This window comes from Macaca mulatta, chromosome 6, assembly GCF_049350105.2.
Source record: "Macaca mulatta isolate MMU2019108-1 chromosome 6, T2T-MMU8v2.0, whole genome shotgun sequence".
NCBI lineage: Eukaryota > Metazoa > Chordata > Mammalia > Primates > Cercopithecidae > Macaca > Macaca mulatta.
Window position 1 is genome coordinate 189,657,154 of NC_133411.1, and position 19,632 is coordinate 189,676,785.

Consider the following 19,632-nt stretch of genomic DNA (forward strand, 5'->3'; position numbering starts at 1 on the left):
GATGAGTGGATGCATGGACAGACAGATGAATGGATGGATGGACAGGTAGATGAGTGGATGGAGAGATGGCTGGATGGGTAGGTAGGTGGATAGGTGGAAGGGTGGGTGGGTGGGTGGATGGATGGATGGAGGAGTGGATGGGTGGGTGGATGGATGGGTGAGTAGAAGGATGGATGGGTGGATGCATGGACAGACAGATGAATGGATGGATGGACAGGTAGATGAGTGGATGGAGAGATGGCTGGATGGGTAGGTAGGTGGATAGGTGGAAGGGTGGGTGGGTGGGTGGATGGATGGATGGAGGAGTGGATGGGTGGGTGGATGGATGGGTGAGTAGAAGGATGGATGGGTGGATGCATGGACAGACAGATGAATGGATGGATGGACAGGTAGATGAGTGGATGGATAGATGGATGGATGGGTGGATGGATGAGTGGATAGAAAGATGGATCAACAGATGGAAGGATGCATGGATGGGTAGATGAACAGAAGGATGGATGGATGGGCAGGTGGAAGGATGACTGAATGGCTGGATGGAAGCATGGATGGTGGAAAGGTGGGCACATGGGTGAAGGGTGGATGGGTGGATGGTCAGATGGTTGGATGGATAGCAAGTAGATGGATGGATGGCTCTACAGACCTCTGAGACCTCAGAGACTCTTGTCAGAGCCTGACAAAGAGTCTTTTCCATTGGAAAAGATGCTTTCCGTTTTACAGAATGGGCTCCCCGGGGCAGATTCAGGCTGCAGGCTGCCACGTCCAGAGGCTCTGTGACTGCCCAGCCCCCACCTGCAGCTCTGAAGGCGGCGCATCCTTCCTGCCTGGCCGCTGTCTGTCTCTGCCGTCCTTCCCTTCCCGCAGCAGGAAGCACTGTCATCCTGGCCTCTGCCGCGCTCCCCCTGCCTTCCTGTTCCTGGCCCGGGAACTGGCTTCTTCCTTCCCCAAGGCCCCGCAAAGCCCTGGCCCCCAAGCCTGCAGCAGCATGGTGGGGGCAGGCACCGGGCGGAGGTCAGCAAGGCCAGAGTGCACACCTCCTCTCCTCTGTGCTGTCCGCAGCCCCAGGACACCCTCCGGCCTTGGCCCACGGGGTCTTGGCGTCAGCCACAGGCGTGGCGGGCGTGAGAGCGGCACAGGAGGGTCCTGCACCCCCCCACCCCGGGAAGTGCTGGCACCCCTCCGCGAGGGCCAGGCAGGGTGGGGAAATGTCCCATGGGTTAGGCGCTGGTAATGAGCGAGGCAGCGGGCAGCCGGCCGACTGCGACTGCCTCATTGGATCCTCACAGCAGCCTGGGAGGGAGGGCTCAACAGCCAGGTCAGCGAGTGAGGAAACTGAGGCTCCAGGCCTCACAGAAGCAGGCAGCCATGCGGGAACCCAGTCTGGCTGAGTCCAGGATGGTCCCCGCCCCAGGACCAGGCTCCCCTCCAAAGGCCGGGGGCAAAGGCTCAGGCCAGACCCCAGCCCGGCCTTCCTCCTAGCCCCTAGTCTGAAGCCTCAGAGATCCCCACAGGCAGGAGGGCCCATGTAGGAGGCACATGGCTGCCTGGTCCTGCGCCCCAGTGGCCTCCACCACACCCCTCCTTGGAGCCTGGCCTCCATCTGGCTTCACGCCCTGGTTGGCTGCAGGCAAAGCCCTTTAAGCTAATGATGCCGTTTTTTACAAAAGCTTCTTTCCTGAAAACGGAGGGAAAGCCCAGCCCAGCCCAGTGAGAGCTGCTGGCAGAGCCAGCCTTGCTTTCCTCCCATGATGTGTGAGCTGGGCCCTCCCGCAGCTCCACACCTGCGTGTCCTGCATCCCTTGCTCCATACAGAATCCCTGTTTTCTCATCAGATCCTCTCTGGGCCCACCAGGATGGGACTGAGATGGGCCGGCTGTGCCACATCCTGGTGGGACAGGGTCCCGGCCCTCTCTACAGGGCAGTGTGGGTGAGGGCTGGCCTTAGTTGGTTTCTGGGAGCTGCCCTCAGAATGATGGCTGAGTCCACAGGGCATGGCTGGGCCCAGCTCCTGGTGCAGAGGTGAGGGGGCTAGCATGAGAAAGTGAGGGTAGAACTAGCCGCATCCTTGCAGCCCTGCCCCGCTCTCGCCCTGCCATCTCTCTCAACCACCACCCTGAGCGCCAGCCTCCCGGGCCCCTGCTCTCCAGCAGCCTCCTCCCTGCCCGGCTGGGCTGTGTCCTCTGTCCTCCCTCTCCCTCCGTGCCCGGCAAACTGTGGCCCCAGTTCCAGGGCCCGTGAGGCTTGCCCTGCTGCCCCCAGCTGAGCATGTCATCCCCACTCTGGCCCTGACCCACAGCACGTGGAGGATCTGTGTCATCAAGCGGCTCCTGGGCTGGGGTGTCATCAGCCCATGGCTCTGTCCCCAGGCCCAGCACAGCTGGCACAAGGATGGCACTGGGATTATCCATGAGCTTGGGGCCCCTCTGCATTGGCAGAGAGCATGGCCCTGCTGTGGCCACCCTGGGCCCGGCCCCGCTTCTCCCTCTCCCTGGGGTGCTTGGGAAGACAGGGGCTGTGTGGCAGGCCTGCCGGCTGGACACACACTCTCTGGGCAGCTGAGTCCAGCAGGACAAGGCAGCCAGAAGCCAGGCTGCAGAGTGGAGGGAGCTGGTGGGGAGCAATGGAGCTGCTGGCTGAGCTGGGGCTGGGCAGAGAGGGTCACCTGAACCTTCTTTCTTCACTCCTGGGGCCAGGCCTCTGCAGAGACCTGGGGGGAGGCGGCAGGAGCGTCCTGTCTGGTGACCCCCGCTAACCTGGCCAGCAGCCCCTGTGCCTCCAGAGCTGAAGGGGCTGTTGGTCCTCACTGCACATCCTGCAGGCCTGAGAGCTGAGCCCACACGCCGGGTTGGGCACCCCACACTTCTGCTGTCTGCTGTATGGTCTCGGGCAAATCATTTCCTCTCTCCAAGCCCCAGTTTTCCCACTTGCGAGAGATGCATCGGCCCCAAGATCACTGGGAGCTACAGACCACAAACAACATGGTTAAGAATAAACCGTCGGCCGGGCGCGTGGCTCACGCCTGGAATCCCAGCACTTTGGGAGGCCAAGGTGGACAGATCACGAGGTCAAGAGATTGAGACCATCCTGGCCAACATGGTGAAACCCCATCTCTACTAAAAATACAAAAATTAGCTGGGCGTGGTGGTGGGCACCTGTAGTCCCAGCTACTCGAGAGGCTGAGGCAGGAGAATCACTTGGACCCAGGAGGCGGAAGTTTCAGTGAGCCGAGATCGCGCCACTGTACTCCAGCCTGGGCAACAGAGTGAGACTCTGTGTCAAAAAAAAAAAAAAAAAAAAAAAAAAAAAAGAAAGAATACGCTGTGTCTGGTTCATGCACACGGATCTCTCTGCTCTCACCTGCCTCCTGAATGCTTGGTTTGCTACAGCTGCTGTTTCACTCTGACCCTGTGTTGTCTTCAGAGCAAGGGGGGCAAGCCTCGCTGGTGGGAGAGGATTCATGGGAGTTGAAAGGGGCATTGTAGCTTGCTGGCCCAGGAGGAGGGCACACAGGCCAGAGTGCCCGTGACTTCGGGTCCTCAAGTAGATGGAGCAGATGGAGCATGGTGAGGGTGATGAGGCCGTGGAAGCAGACCCAGGTCCCCAGCCAGCCTCGGGCTGCTGTCCTGCTCGCTGGACTTACTCTCTCTCTCGATGGTGGCACACCGGGGGACTTCAGCCCCACTCTGTGCTCCCACCCTCCCTGACAGCTCTCCTGGGCTCCAGTCCTGGAGGACCCAGCCCTCGAGCCCAGCCCACATCCAACACTGGGGAGGATGACTGGAGGCACGGAGCTCACAACTGTGCACCTGCCAGAGGAGCAAGTACCACAAAAAAAGGGAATTCCCAGCGCTGGCAAGAATGTGGAGAAGGAGGCACACACACAGTAATGATAAAGAGTATCCATACATACACCGATGGCAAATTCTCCAAAGTCTGCTTTCCCAATACCTCCTGCCACAACAATAACAGCAGGCACTGAGCACTGTCCGTGTGCACACAGCTCTAAGCACATGTGCATTCCACACGCCTTCACACCCCTGCAGCAGCCTCCATATTGCCACTGTCCAGATAGGAAGCTAGCACACAGAGGCTAACGTGCTCCAAAATACATGACCATTAAAAGATTGTCTTGGGAAGACAGGACTACGGGAAGCTACTGTTTGTCCTACAGATGTCTATACTTTGCATTTCTGCATTTTACAAAATGTAATCATCTCTTCCATCAGTGCTGGAAACGCCGCTCTCCCTCCCACTAGGTTGGCTGTTGGAGTGATGCTCACCCACCAGACATTCCTGACCTCGCTCATCCCCCACAGCCAACAGGCCACCAAGTTGCCTCCATTCTGAGCTGAAATGGGCTCTGCAGACTGAGTAGGAGCTTGCTGGCCCAGGAGGAGGGCACCACGGGTGGGGTGGCTGGGAGTGCCAGGCGCCCGCCCCCACCTCTCCTCGCCATCCTGACCGCACCTTGGTATGAACGCCTTCTGGCCGCAGAGCCCCTCCCGGGCATTCCAGGGCTGCTGTCGCTCCACTCTCCCTCCTCCCCACCCCACTGCTGGCCAGCCTCAACGGCTCTCCCCAGATCGCAGTACCAGTGTCTCCCCACTGGCCCAGTCCTTGCTCAGAGGTCAAAAGATCTTTCCAGAACACAAGTCCCTCTCCTGCCTAAAACCATCCCCTGCCTCTCTGCTGCTTATGGGCAGAATCTGGCGCCTCCTTTGCCTCCTTGCCACCCAACCAGTGCGGCTCCAGACCTCCACGTGCCATAGATCTGGAACAGTCCCTCCCTGCCTCTGACGTCTGAGCTCCTGTGCTACTTCAGCATCTCACACTAAGGCTCCCCACCCAGGACTCCTGCACTTTTCCATAGTTCCATGGACTTTTCCATAGTTCTGCTGGCTCATTACCACTTTTAACAGTTCTTTCTTTCTTTTTATTTTTTTTGAGATGGAGTCTCGCCCTATTGCCCAGGTTGGAGTGCAGTGGCACGATCTCAGCTCACTGAAACCTCGGCCTCCCGGGTTCAAACAGTTCTCCTGCCTCAGCCTCCCGAGTAGCTGGGATTACAGGCGCCTGCCACCACACCCAGCTAATTTTTCTATTTTTAGTAGAGACAGGGTTTCACCATGTTGGCCAGGCTCTCAAACTCTTTTTTTTTTTTTTTGAGATGGAGTCTCGCTCTGTCGCCCAGGCTGGAGTGCAGTGGCGTGATCTCGGCTCACTGCAAGCTCCGCCTCCCGGGTTCCTGCCATTCTCCTGCCTCCCGAGTAGCTGGGACTACAGGCGCCGCCACCATGCCCGGCTAATTTTTTGTATTTTTAGTAGAGACGGGGTTTCACCGGGTTAGTTCAAGACAAGGGCTTCTGTTTCTCTTTTCGCAGTGGCATTCCCAGCATTGGACTTGGTCAGCAATTTACCCGTGGCTGACTTTGAGGATCCAAGGGACAAAAAGACACCATAGGATGTGTGGGCAGGTGTGGGGGTGAGGGGGAAGAGGGCACAGGGTACCGGGAGGGTGGAGAGGCTGTGCACAGAGGGGCATGCCGGGTGAATGGTGGGCCTGGGGGAACTGTCTGCGACATGCTACTTCGGAAAGTCTCTGGGACAGCAAAGTAAAAATGGCCATGAGGTGGTTAGAAATTGAAGAGGCCATCTGCCCAGCCCTCTAGGGCATTCCCTGGAGAACGTGGACAGCGGCCTGTGTGCCTGCCCCTTCTTTCCTGCCCCTTCTTTCCCCCTTGGCCCCTGTGCTATTTAGAACCAGATACCAGACACCTATTACCTCCCCGAAATAAGCCATCTATTATCTAGAAAGCCGTTTCACTCTTGTAGCCTTAATTTTCGAATCTCCAAAATAATAAGAATAATGTCTGTGTGACAAGGTTAAAACCTGTACACGTCCTGCTGTGAAGCAATCTGAGAAACCTTTTCACACTGAGGTGTGGCTCGCTGCCGGACACTCCACATCTGTGTGCGTGTGCACGCTTGCTGCTTCAAACAAATCCATCTCCATTTGGTAGAATTTAGAGGAGCTTTGAGGCCAGTGTGTTGAGCTGGGTGGTGATAAGGGCTTCCCCTAAACCCACCTGAGAGTCTGAATTTTGTGCTCCCAGAGGCACACTGAGCGGGAACGAAGCCCTCACCTGCCCTGGAAGGCCCGTTAGCACCCTGTCTGCCCGGAGTTCCCAGCAGGCTCCCAAAGGGCGTGTCCAGAGCGGGTGAAAGGCCATGGTGCCAGGGCTGGTGTGTGCAGTGAGTGTAGGCTGGGTGGACGTGGGGCTAGGGACAGCCTGGGACTCCAGCAGGAAGGGCCGGTACCACGAGCCCAAGAAGCTGGTGCTTATCTTGTGGGTGAGTGGGGGCGGGGGGTCTGAAGGCTCAGATTCGTATTTTATGGCAGTCCCTTTGGGGCAGAATGGAGACAAATTTCTGGAAGATGCTGGAAGCAGGGAGTGGCGATGAGGTTGAGAGGGGCTGGACCCGCGGGGAGCATGGGCTGCCTGAGTACCCCGTGGGGGTGGAGACCAGGAGGAGGGGGCCTGAGCAGATGCTGAGCTCCCAGCACAGGACTGCCGTGGGGCAGCCCGCTTTGCCACGCAGTTTCCCTGGCTTCCGTGGGGTCAGGGCTCTGCTTGCTGGCCGGCAGGACGAGCGGCGTTATCAGACAACCCAGCTGGCGCAGAGGTGGCCCCCCAGTGCTGCTAAATCGGGGCCACCAGCTCCTGCCGCAGGAAGAGGGAAACGCAGCAGGATGTCCTCTCCTGTGGCCGACAAGTCCTTTCCCATGAACCCCTGCTGACCTCGCTGGCCACGTGGCGGGGCTCCCCGACTCACCACCTGGATCTGCCCGGGCCTGGCTGCAGGCTAGGGTGCTGCGGGCCTCAGACGGGGCCGGGAGTGTGCCTGCGGTGAGCCCCGTGCAGCCTGGCCAGGGCTGGCCCCTGCTCCCCCACCGGGAATGAATGCCCGCACCTTCCTCCTCTAGACTTGTCTCCTCAGTGTGACCGGAAAACCCGGATTCCAGAGGAAGCCAGTGTCTGAAAAGGATCGAAACTCAGGAATCCCCGGCTCCAGCTGGACACATTGACTGAATCTTGCTGAGAGTCTAGGGGGTGTGAGAGGCTCTCCAGACCCTTCTCCCTGCCCACCCCCAACTCTGAGGCGCATCTCAGAGGAACGTGGGGCACAGGCTACTCCTTGGTGGAGAGAAAACTGCCCTGTGGAGGAAAATACCCAAAAGACAGCAGGAGGGGAGTGAGCCAGACACAGAGAAGAACCTCCCCTTGCAGCTGACTTCACTTAATTTCCCTGGGTTCCCCCATTCCCCTCTGCCCCATCACACTCAAGTGCTCCCAACTTTCCTCCTTCCTTATCTGGCTGGCTGCAGCAGCTGAGGCCTCCCAGGAAATCCCGCTGGACACCTCCACCCTGAGGCCCTGCTCCTCTTCCAGGGTCTTCTTTGATAAACTATCCTTGAAGCCAGAGACCTGAGACTTCCTCTGTCCCCACCATCCCCAGCTGCTGCCTGCCTCCACCCCAGTTTATCCCCTGGGTTATCCACTTGCAGTTCCTGTCTCCCCTGGACACCAGCCTCCTTGCTGCTGGCGCTGCCCCGTCTCCAGCCTCGTCTCCCCTACCTCCCATCCACTCCTCCCAGACTCTAGCCTCACCGGACGACTCACTTGGCCACATTCACCATCTGGACTTGCCTGCCTCTGAGCCTTCACGGGGTTCTTTGCCCTGTTTGGAATTCCCTGTCCTGGAGTTCTGCAGACCCCACCAGGAAGCCTTAGCTGGAAGCGACACTGCCTTCCTGTGCAGCTTACAGCCACCAGCTGGGCCTCACCAGGGCCCCTGAACACTTTCATCCCTGGGCGATAGACGTCTGATGGCATGTCTGTGTCCCTGCAAGGCACAGGAAACCCCTGCGGGATGGGGACAGGTCCACGTCCTCCCTGGGCCACCCTGGGCAGGCACTATGCTGGGGTCTTGCATAGAACTGCAGGCTCCTTCCCTGGGTCGGGGTGCCACTGCTGGGGGTCACGGTGGAGAATTCACCAGACAGACCACACATCACACCTCACACCCTGTCTGGGCCCAGCCACGTGGGGCCGCTCTGGGAGGGCACAGGACCCCTTTAGCTACACTGGCTCTGTGCCACAGGCCTGGTGGAGGAGGGAACAGCACCCGCATTCGAGTCCTCAGAGCCCTGAGCTGCAGCAGAAGGTCCCCAGGCACAAGTAAAGGGGGCCTGGTCCCCACATCCTGCCTGCACTGACTTGCATCCCTGGGCCACACATCTGTCCAGTCCTGGGCCTGTGTGACTCAGCTCACAGCAAGGGCAAACGTCCCGAGACCAGGCCACTCCAGATGCCCAGCAGACCCTGCTCTGGCATGTCCCTAAGCTGGCAGCCACCGTGCAGAGGTGCCAATGGCCTCTCTCTAGACGAAGCCCCAAGAGACATCTGCGACCTACCCTCTCCACCAGGGCAAGACTGTGGAACTGAAGCAGGAAACCGAGTCTTGGAGTCCAGCCCAAGCACACACAACCCACACAACCCCGGTGCTTGCCAGCGTATGCCATGGTTATGCTTGGGGAAACTGAGGTGCAAGGAGGGGAAAGGAGGGGGCCCAGGTCACACAGAAATGACTTTACGGGGGAGGCAGGACAAGTCCGTTTCTATGACCAACAGCACACGTTTAAGGGGTCAGCTTCAGGGTGCTCAGGCTTCCGGCCTGCTCCCACCCAGCTGCTCTGACACCCGACTGCAGCTGAGGGCTTGTGCTCCCGCCATGGCATCCCCCACCAAGCTGGGGGCTCCCAGGGTCTTCAGCCTAGCAGGGGATAGAGCAAGGTGCAGGGCTTAGGGAGGGATGACCTCAGTCTCTATTGCCATCTCCCCACCAGCCAAACCCAGGTCCAGCCCAGGACACCCCTCTCCATGGGGCCCCCACTTACGCCCTCTCTCCTCTTCATAACTGGGTCGCTAAGTCACTGCACCCACTGCAGAAAATGGCCTCGCCACCCTTCACCCCACATCCCTCCGTGCTCCAGCCGGGAGCACAGCACACTGGCCTCTCCCGGTTCTCCTCAGACCTGCAGAATGTTCCCTGGAAGCCCCCTTGCCTTCTGGGCCCCTCCTCCAGGGTCCCCTCCTGGGTCTCTCTGCTCCCTCTCCAGGTCCTCAGCTCAGCCTCAGACACTGCACTCAGGCGCCCATCCCATGTCTCCTCTGGGTTAAGTGTCTCCCATTCTACAGCCCTGCAGTCCAACCAAGCTCTAACAGCCACTCACAAATACATCCTGAGCACCTGTGAGAGCCTGGTCCTGGGCTGGGTCCAGGAGGGCCAAGGGCAGCACCCTGATCTGACCTGCCCGACTCAGGGGCCCAGACAGATGTTCTCCTCCCTCCTCCCCTGGTTGAGCCAGACCTGTCCCCTCTCCTGGCCTCTGCCCTTCAGCCCGTGGACATACAGGTGGTGGGCAGAAGGCAGGCTTTGTCGGGCTTCCTTTGGGCCTCCTGGGGATCTTGGGGAAGTGACACACGTCCTTGCTCTAAGCTTCTCCATGTGTAAAATGAGTCTGACACTCCCTGTGAGAATTACAAGCATGTAAAGCCAGTATTTAATTCCTATGGCGTGCAGAAATGTTGAGGTCCCCATCGCTGGCTTCATAGCTCCCGGCACTCCCCTTTCAGACACTGGAACCCCTGACCCCGCCCTTCCACCCTTTGATTTCCAGAGACACCAGCTCCGTGTGGACTCCCAGCTCATCTTCTCAGCTTCCTCCCTGACATCGCCATCCACTCCCTATCCTGACATCGCCATCCACTCCCTATCCTGACATCGCCATCCACTCCCCTATCCTGACATCTCCATCCACTCCCTATCCTGACATCTCCATCCACTCCCTCTGCCCCTCCCTCATCCCCCCCAATCCCTCTCTCCAACCCCTCCGCCTCCGCCTCAGGTCTGGGTCCCTCCCCACCAGAGCCACATTCCCAACACAAACCGAACCCCGCCTCTCCTGGGCAGGGGACCCTCCCGCGGGGGCCTCTGCTCCTCAGCCGGCCTTCAAGGCCCCTGTCCCCTCAAATCCGGGGACCCCTGGCCTTCCGCCCCTTCTGCCGCGCTGACAGCCCCCGATTCGCCTCCTCAAGATTCCTCTGAGGTCCCAGCGCGCACCTGCACCTGCACCTGCACCTGCACCTGTCAGCCTCCTGCGCACGGGAGTCCCGGCCCCTGCGCTGCAGCCCCGGCCGCGGGAGGTGGAAGCCCGGCTCGAGCGCCCTCTGGGGGACCGCCCGCGAGCGGAGACGTCGGGCGTCGGGAAGTGCGCACCCGGTCTGGGGCCGGGATGGCCGGGATCTCCGGTGCGCGTGGGTCGGGCCAGCGGCGCGGCGCAGAGACGCCGCGGGGAAGCGAGGAAGGGCACGAAGGATCCAGGCTCAGCGCGCAGCCCGACGGGGCCCGGCTGGAGGACCCGGAGCCACCCACGGAGAAGCCGATTCGGGGCCGGGAGGGCGAACCCTGCGCCGAGGCGCGGCCCGGCCGCCCTGGCCCTGACCCGGCTGCAGTCCCCGCCCGCCCTTTCCTCATCCCGAGGTCCCGGGCCCCGAGCGCCGTGCTCCCTCAGGCGTCCGCGCACCGGGGCCACCGTGTCCCCCGCCCGTCCCCGTCGGAGCGGTCTCAGCGCCCGCCCCAGGTGCGCGGTCCCCCTCCCCGGCCGGCCCCCTCCCCGGCGGCCCCGCGCTCACCGTCTAGGAGCCCCAGGCAGAGCCCCAGTCGCAGGCACAGCGCGGCGCTCCGCTGCATCTCCGGCCGCTGCGCGTGGGTCCGACCTGAGCGGCCGCGGCTCGGGGCTGAAAGTGTCGGCGCGGGCGCAGGCTGGCCCGGGGCGGGGCGGGGCGGGGCGGGGACCCGGGGAGGCGGGCCAGGGATTCAGGCCGCCCCCGCGCCCCCCCTTCCCCCCGGTCCCTCCCAGCCCGCTGCGGGGCGTCCGGTCCACCCGAGCAGTGCGCGCTCTGCACCGCGGGGTCCGGGCCCCCTCCTGGGCGGCTCCGGGCGCGGGGACGCGGGTAACGCAGACGGCCTCGGTGTGCGCTCCGGAGGGAATGGAGCCTGGTGGGCAAGGGGCACAAAATGCGGCACGCGCCCTTTTCTGTCCTTTCTTTCCATCGATAAAATCCAGAGTAAGCAAAAAAGCAGTACATGTAAAAATAGCAGTATGTTAAATCTTTGAAAATATTGGCGCCAGCCTGGGCAACACAGGGAAACCCAGTCTCAAAAATAAACAAATAAATAAAATAATAAGCCGAGCTTGGTTGTGCGCGCCTGTAATCCCAGCTACTCGGGGGACTGAGGCAGGAGAATCGCTTGAACCCGGGAGAAGGAGGTTGCAGTGAGCCGAGATCGAGCCACTGCACTCCAGTCTGGGAGCCAGAGCAAGACTCCGCCTCAAAAAAACAAACAAAAAAAAGCAAACAAAACCCGTCCAGCAGTCTTTAACTACCTGCACAGAGGCGATGCACAGTGCCGATGGAAGCTGCACCCTTGAGCGGGACACCCGGGATAACCGACCCCCACCCTGCAGGCCTGGCCTCCAAGCTTTAGAACCCCCCCAAATGTTTTGTTCTCAGCTCAATCAGGACCCGCCCCCACCTTTTTAATAAAGCGACACTTTGCTTTTGCTTTCTGACTTGGCAACCCTCTCACAGACTTCCGTTCTCTTTTCAGTTTGTCTCTAGATTTTTCCTGTTTAATAATAAAGCCCATGACCATGACTGTCTCATCCTCCCTCCCTGCTTTTCGTTTCATTCACATTTTCCATCCCCCCACCCCGCCCCCCAAAGTCCGTTCATCCTCGCCAAAAAGCAAGAGTAGATTTTCGATAACCACTACTAGCTCTCTCAAACCCAGGTAAGAATTGGCTATATTATTAAGCTGGAATCGCAAATCAGTGAGGATAGTTTAGAAAATTTAATAAATAAGGTTGGGGAAACTAGGTAACCAAATGATACATGAAGTTAGGTATTTATCAATCATATATTGATTTTTTTTAGCTTTGAAAGATTTATTATGAGATGTAACACACTTATGGAAAGTACATAATATATCAGCATATTATAAACCTGAATTTTAAAGCAGCAAACATCTGCGTTTCCATTCCCCAGGCCAAGGGACATAGAATGACATCCCCACATCCCCTCACCACCCATCACAGACCCCTCACTAACCCCCAAACATGGCCACTACCCTGGCATTATCATTTCCCTGCTTTTCTTTATCATTTTATCACCAAAATATATGTTTTGCTTTTTTTTCTTTTCAGAATATACTTTTTTTTTCCCCCTCAGACAAAGTCTCTCTCTTGCTGCCCAGGCTGGAGTGCAGTGGGACGATCTCACCTCATTGCAACCTCTGCCTCCCGGGGTCAAGAGATTCTCCCACCTCAGCCTCCTGAGTAGCTGGGATTACAGGAACCTGCCACCACACCCGGCTAATTTTTGTATTTTTAGTAGAGATGGGGGTTTAAACATGTTGGCCAGGCTGGTCTCGAACTTGTGACCTCGTGATCCGCCCACCTCAGCCTCCCAAAGTGCTGGGATTATAGACGTGAACCACTGTGTCTGGCCCAGAATATACTTTTTTTTTTTTTTTTTTTTTTTTTTTAAGACAGGGTCTCACTTTGTCACCCAGGCTGGAGTGCAGTGGCGTGATCTCTGCTCACTGCAGCCTTGAACCCCCCACCAGGCTCAAATGATCCTCCCACCTCAGCCTCCCAAGTAGCTGGGACCACAGGTGTGCGCCACCATGCCCTGTGAATTTTTTGCATAGATGGGTTTTCGCCATGTTGCCCAAGCTGGTCTTGAACTCCTGGGCTCAAGTGATCTGCCTGCCTCAGCCTCCCAGAGTGCTGGGATGACAGGCATGAGCTGCCGCATCTGGCCAGAATATGCTTTTAAAATTTTAAAGTATACTTAGAGGACATAAGTGCAGACTTCTTAATTCATATATTGTGTACAGGTGAAGTCTGAGCTTTTAGTGTACCCATCACCTGAACAGTAGACACTCTACCCAAAAGGTGATTTTTCAGCCCTTGCCCCTTTCCCTCCCTCTCTGCTTTTGGAGTCTCCAGTGTCTATTACTCCTGTCTGTGTGTTTATGTGTCCCTACTGTTTAGCTCACATTTTGCATGTTTTTTTTTTTTTCACTTTATCTCAATGCATTCGTACCATTGATATTCTTTTGCTCAACACCATTAGTGGGATTCATCTATATTGATATGATAACCTATATTTTGCTCATTTTTGTAACTTCATAGTTTTCCACAGTATGATACACCACAATTTGTCCATCTACTTTTTTTTTTTTTTTTTTTTGAGATGGAGTCTCGCTCGTTGCCCAGGCTGGAGTGCAGTGGCGAGATCTCGGTTCACTAAAAGCTCCACCTCCCGGATTCATGCCATTCTCCTGCCTCAGCCTCCCGAGTAGCACCTGAGTAGCTGGGACTACAGGTGCCCGCCGCCACGCCTGGCTAATTTTTTTGTATATTTAGTAGAGACGGGATTTTACTGTGTTAGCCAGGATGGTGTCGATCTCCTGACCTCGTGATCCGCCCACCTCGGCCTCCCAGAGTGCCGGGATCATAGGTGTCAGCCAATGCGCCCGGCCTGTCCATCTACTATTAATGGAAGTTTGAGTGGTTACTAGTTTCCAACTTTTGCCACAACACTCTTGTATATGTTTCCTGGTGTACATATGCTGTCTTCAGCTTTGGTAGCCAGTGCCAAGTAGTTTTTCAAGTTATTTGTACTATTTTGCATGTTCCTAGCAGTGTAAGCAGTTACCGTTGCCGCACACCTTTACCCACAGTATTTCAGGTTTGGTTTTTAAAATGTGGCCATTCTAGTCGGTTTGCATTGGCATCTCATTGTGGTTTCATTAGCCTTTTTTTTTTTTTTTTTTGAAACAGAGCCTCACTCTGTTCCCAGGTTGAAGTGCAATGGCGCCATCCTGACTCGCTGCAACTTCCTCCTCCCGGGTTCAAGCAATTCTCCTGCCTCAGCCTCTGGAGTAGCTGGGATTACAGGTGCCTGCCGCCACACCCAGCTAATTTTTGTATTTTTAGTAGAGACGGGGTTTCACCATGTTGGCCAGGCTGGTCTCAAACTCCTGACCTCAGGTGATCCACCCGCCTCAGCCTCCCAAAGTGCTGGGATTAACAGAGGTGAGCCACCATGCCTGATCTATTAGCTTTTCTTTAATTACCCTTGAGGTTGAGCACATTTTTATAATTGGCCATGTAGATTTCAAGTCTTTTGCTCCTTAACTACGACTCCCCATCTGTCTTTTTCTTATTGATTTGTAGGAGTTCCTTATATATTCTGGATATGAGTCTCTTGTTAGTTCCTTTCTTATTGCTGTGTAACGAAGTACTCCAAGATGTTGTGGGGCAAAGCAGCAGCTATTTCATTTTGCTCATGCTTTTGAGAGTCAGGAATTTGACAAGGGCTTACTTAGCTAGGTTGGATGCCTGGTGGTTGGAGTGGCTGTTGCCCGGAAGCTCAGCTGGGGCTGCCAACCAGTGCGCGCATTCACTGTCTTTCCAGCATGGCAACTCCACACTAGGTGAAGTTCTTGTGTGGCAGGTGGCTGCCCCAGAGTGACTATCCAAGAGAACTAGGTGGAAACTAGATAGTCTTAAAGAAGTCACAGCCTGCCTAGGGGACATGCTGCCCACGATTATTAGAGGGAGGCAAGGTCGCACGCAGAACAGCATGGGATGGCAGATACTGTGGAAAAGGTACTTGAGGACATCGTGCTACAAATATCCTCTCTCATTCAGTGTCTGACTTTTCACTTCCTTAATGGTCTCTATTTGGGAGGCGAGGTTAAGACAGAAGATTTTAATTTTAACACAGCACCCTTATGAATTAGTTTCTTTGTGGTTGGTGTTATTTGTGTTCTTTTATTATTTTATTATTATTATTTTTTGTTTGTGATGGAGCCTTGCTCTGTTGCCCAGGCTGGAGTGCAGTGGCGAGATCTTGGTTCGCTACAACCTCCGCCTCCTGGGTTCAAGCGATTCATCTGCCTCAGACTCCCGAGTAGCTGGGATTACAGGTGTGTGCCACCACGCCTGGCTAAATTTTGTATTTTTAGTAGAGATGGGGTTTCGTCATGTTGGCCAGGCTGATCTTGAACTCCTGACCTCAGGTAATCTGCCCTCCTCAGCCTCCCAAAGTGCTGTGATTATAGGCGTGAGCCACCGTGCCCGACCTTGTGTTCTTTTAAAGAAACCGTTCTCTATCTTGATGTCATGAAGATATTTACTTTTTATCATTTATAAATTTTATTTTTTTTCTTTCATATTTAGACCTATGGGCCCAGTAATTGCCTTTTCTGTGTAGGGTGAAGTAGGAGTATGTGTCGAGTTTCTGTCTTTCACCCCATGGGATATCTTGCTGTCCCATGACCATTATGAGAAGGTCATTCTTTCTACTCTTTTCTCTAGTTCCACCTCAGTCACAAATTAACGATCTACACTGATGGCTCATTTTCTGGGCTTTGCCTATTTTTGTACTGATACTGTCACCAAAGCATCAGAGGTTCAGTCTAGGTCTGGCCACCCACCACACAGAAAGCCAGTGACAGAGGAGACAAGTATATTGTCAAGGAGGAACGTTTTAATCAGGTGCTGTGGCTGACAAATCCATCTCCCCGACCAACTAAAACTAGGGGTTTATATAGCAAGGAAGAAATGACACAATGTGTAACAAAACAAACTAAAGAGGGGCAAGGAAGCAATCATGATGAATGAAGGGTCTAGCATCTCATTGTCTGGATGTGGAGATCTGGTGATTTTCAGTTCTTTAATGCTTTTTTTTGAGAAGACTGAAGGTTGTTTCCTGAGGAAGGAACTCAGCTAAAACAAATATAAGGCTCAAGCTTTAAGACCAGAAGCATCCATTTATATATTTATCCAAAAAAAAAAAAAAAAAAAAACTATCTATGGGACTATTGAATTGGTTTCAATACTACCATATCTTCATTACTTTAGTTATATAAAAATCTACATATCTGGAAGTGTAAGTCCTTCCAACCTGTTCCTCAAAAGTGACTTTGCAATTTTTCACAAGTTGAATTTTCATTTAAATTTTAGACTTATTTTTAATCAGTTTCCACACATGTATGATATGCTGGGATTTTGATTAGAGTTACAATTAATCGATGGCCAATTTGGGGCAAATCAACTTTCTTTTAATGTATAAACATGAAATATCTCTTCATTTTTATTTTTAATATATGTGATGATTAATATTGAATGTCAGCTTGGTTGGATTGAAGGATGCAAAGTATTGTTCCTGGTGTGTCTGTGAGAGTGTTGTCAAATGTCAAAGGAGATTAACATCTGAGTGAGTGAACTGGGAGAGGCAGACCCACCCTCAGTGTGGGTGGCCCCCATCTAATCAACTGCCAGTGTGGCTAGAACAAAGCAGGCAGAGGAACGTGGAAGGACTGAAAGAACATAAATTTTATTTTATTTTTTATTATTATTTTTTTTTGAGACAGAGTTTCTCTCTTGTTGCCCAGGCTGGAGTGCAATGGCGCGATCTCGGCTCACTGCAACCTCTGGCTCCCGGGTTCAAGTGATTCTCCTGCCTCAGCCTCCTGAGTAGCTGGGATTACAGGCATGCGGCACCACATCCGGCTAATTCTGTATTTTTTGTAGAGATGGGGTTTCGCCATGTTGGTCAGGCTGGTCTTGAACTCCTGACCTCAGGTAATTTGCCCGCTTCGGCCTCCCAAAGTGTTGGGATTACAGGCATGAGCCACTGTGCCCAGCCTCCTCCATATTTTTTAAATTAGTCTAGCTAATGGTTTGTCAGTTTCATTTATCTTGTGAAAAGGAAACTTTTTGTTTCATTGATCTTCTAAAAAATTATCTCCATTTTGTTTATTTCTGCTCTGATCTTTATTATGTCTTTTCTTTTTACTAATTTTGGGTCTGGTTTGTTCTTGTTATTTTGAGGTGTACTGTTAGGTTGTTTATCTGAAATCTTTCTATTTTTTTTTTTATGTAGAAGCTTATTGTTACAAACTTCCCTCTTAGTATTGCTTTTGCAGCAACACTTAGGTTTTGGTGTGTTTCAATAAAATTTTAAATTACCCTCTTAATTTCTCCTTTGACCATTGGTCATTGAGGAACATGTTTAATTTCCACTTATTTGTACAGTTTCCAAAATTCTCTTATTATTGATTTTCTAGTTTTATTCCAGTGTGGTCAGCAAAGATACTTGATCTGATTTCAATTTGCTAGAATTTGTTGATACTTATTTTGTGGCCTAAGATATGGTGTATCCTGGAGAATGTTTATGTGCTGACAAGAAGAATGTGTATTCGGCGAAACCCCGTCTCTACTGAAAATCCAAAAAAAAAAAAAAAAAAAAGAAAAAAAAATAGCAAGGCGTGGTGGCTGGCGCCTGTAGTCCCAGCTACTCAGGAGGCTGAGGCAGGAGAGTGGCTTGAACTCCGGAGGCAGAGGTTGCAGTGAGCCGAGATTGCACCACTGCACTCCAGGCTGGGGGACAAAGCAAGACTCTGTCTCAAAAAAAGAAAGAAAGAAAGAAAAAGAACGTGTATTCTGGCCAGGGGCGGTGGCTCACGTCTGTAATCCCAGCACTTTGGGAGGGTGAGGCAGGCAGATCACAAGGTCAGGAGTTCGAGACCAGCCTTACCAACATGGTGAAACCCCATCTCTACTAAAGATGCGAAAAACTAGCCGGGGCGGTGGCTCACACCTGTAATCCCAGCACTTTTGGGAGGCCGAGGCAGGCAGATCACAAGGTCAGCAGATCGAGACCATCCTGGCTAACACGGTGAAACCCCATTTCTACTAAAAATACAAAAAAAAAAAAAAAAAAAAAATGAGCCGGGCGTGGTGGTGGCGTCTGTAGTCCCAGCTACTCTGGAGACTGAGGCAGGAGAATAGGGTGATCCCGGGAGGTGGAGCTTGCAGTGAGCCGAGATTGCGCCACTGCATTCCAGCCTGGGAGACAGAGCGAGACTCTATCTCAAAAAAAAAAAAAAAAAAAAAATTAGCTGGGTGTGATGGTGTGAGCCTGTAATCCCAGCTACTCGGGAGGCTGAGGCAGGAGAACTGCTTGAACCCGGGAGGCCATTGCACTCCAGCCCGGGCGACAAGGCAAGACTTCATCTCAAAAAAAAAAAAAAAAAAAAAAAAAGAATGTGTATTCTGCAGCTGTTGGATGAAATGTTCTGTAAATACCAGTCATGTCCGTTTGGTCTAGAGTTTAGGTTTAACTCCAGTGTTTTTTATTGATTTTCTCTTGGGATCATCTGCCCACTGCTGGAAGTGGGGTGTCGAAGTCCCTACTATCATCGTAGTGCAGCTTGATTCTCCCTTTAAATCTGCTGATATTGGCTTTCTACATTTGGGTGCTCTGGTATTGGGTACATTTATATTTATAATTGTGATATCCTTTTTCTGAATGGACTCCTTTGTCATAATATAATGACCTTGTTTGTGTCTTTTTACAGTTTTTGACTTCAAGTCTATTTGATCTAAGTATAACCACTCTTCTCCTCTTTTGGTTTCCATTTGCAAAGAATATCTTTTTCTATCCCTTCACTTTTGGTCTACGTGTGTTCTTACAGCTGAGCTTGGGCAGCATATAACTGGGTCTTGCCTTTTTATTTATTCAGCTCCTCGACATCGTTTAGATAATTTAATCCATTTCTATTTTAGGTTGTTATTGATAGGCCTGTACTTACTCCTGCCATTTTGTTAAATGGTTTTCTAGTTGTGTAGATCTTCTGTTTTCCTCCTCTGTGGTTTGACAGCTTTCTACTATGGTACGGTTTGGTTCTTTCCTTTTTATTTTTTGGGTGCCTGTTATTAGGCTTTTGCTTTGTGATTACTCTGTGATGACCCTGAGGCTTACGTAAAACATCTTATATGTATAACAAGTTAATTTAAGATGGTAATAGCTTAATTTTAATCTCATACAGAAACTCTCCATTTTTACTCTTCCTCCTCCCAGGTTTTATGGTTTTGATGCTGCACTTAATGTCTTTTTATGCAATGTATCCTTTGGCAACTATTGTACCTTTATTTTATTTTATTTTATTTTATTTTGAGACAGAGTCTCGCGCTGTCGCCCAGGCTGGAGTGCAGTGGCGTGATCTTGTCTCACTGCAAGCTTCGCCTCCCGGGTTCACACCATTCTCCTGCCTCAGCCTCCCGCATAGCTGAGGCTACGGGCACCCGCCACCACGCCTGGCTAATTTTTTGTATTTTTCTTAGTAGAGACGGGTTTCACTGTGTTAGCCAGGATGGTCTCGATCTCCTGACCTTGATGGAGTCTGAGTCTGTCGCCTAGCCTGGAGTGCAGTGTCGCTATCTCGGCTCACTGCAACCTCCACCTCCTGGGTTCAAGCGATTCTCCTGCCTCAGCCTCCTGAGTAGCTGGGACTACAGGTACGCACCACCACGCCCGGCTAATTTTTGCATTTTTAGTAGAGACGGGGTTTCACCATGTTGGTCAGGCTGGTCTCAAACTCCTGACCTTGTAATCCGCCTGCCTCGGCTTTCCAAAGTGCTGGGATTAC

The 19,632-nt window shown here is 53.4% G+C and overlaps 1 protein-coding gene across 2 annotated transcripts in view; it reads right to left on the reverse strand.

Annotated features, from left to right (window-relative positions):
- Window positions 1-10,975, reverse strand: part of FLT4 (fms related receptor tyrosine kinase 4) — a 46,931-nt gene extending 35,956 nt beyond the window's left edge. For both annotated transcript variants that reach the window (XM_015141649.3, XM_015141650.3), the window contains exon 1: window positions 10,755-10,975. In XM_015141649.3, coding sequence (XP_014997135.3) covers window positions 10,755-10,812 — 58 coding nt within the window. In that variant the 5' untranslated portion in view covers window positions 10,813-10,975. The remainder of the gene's footprint in view (window positions 1-10,754) is intronic.
- Between the last annotated feature and the right edge of the window lie 8,657 nt (window positions 10,976-19,632).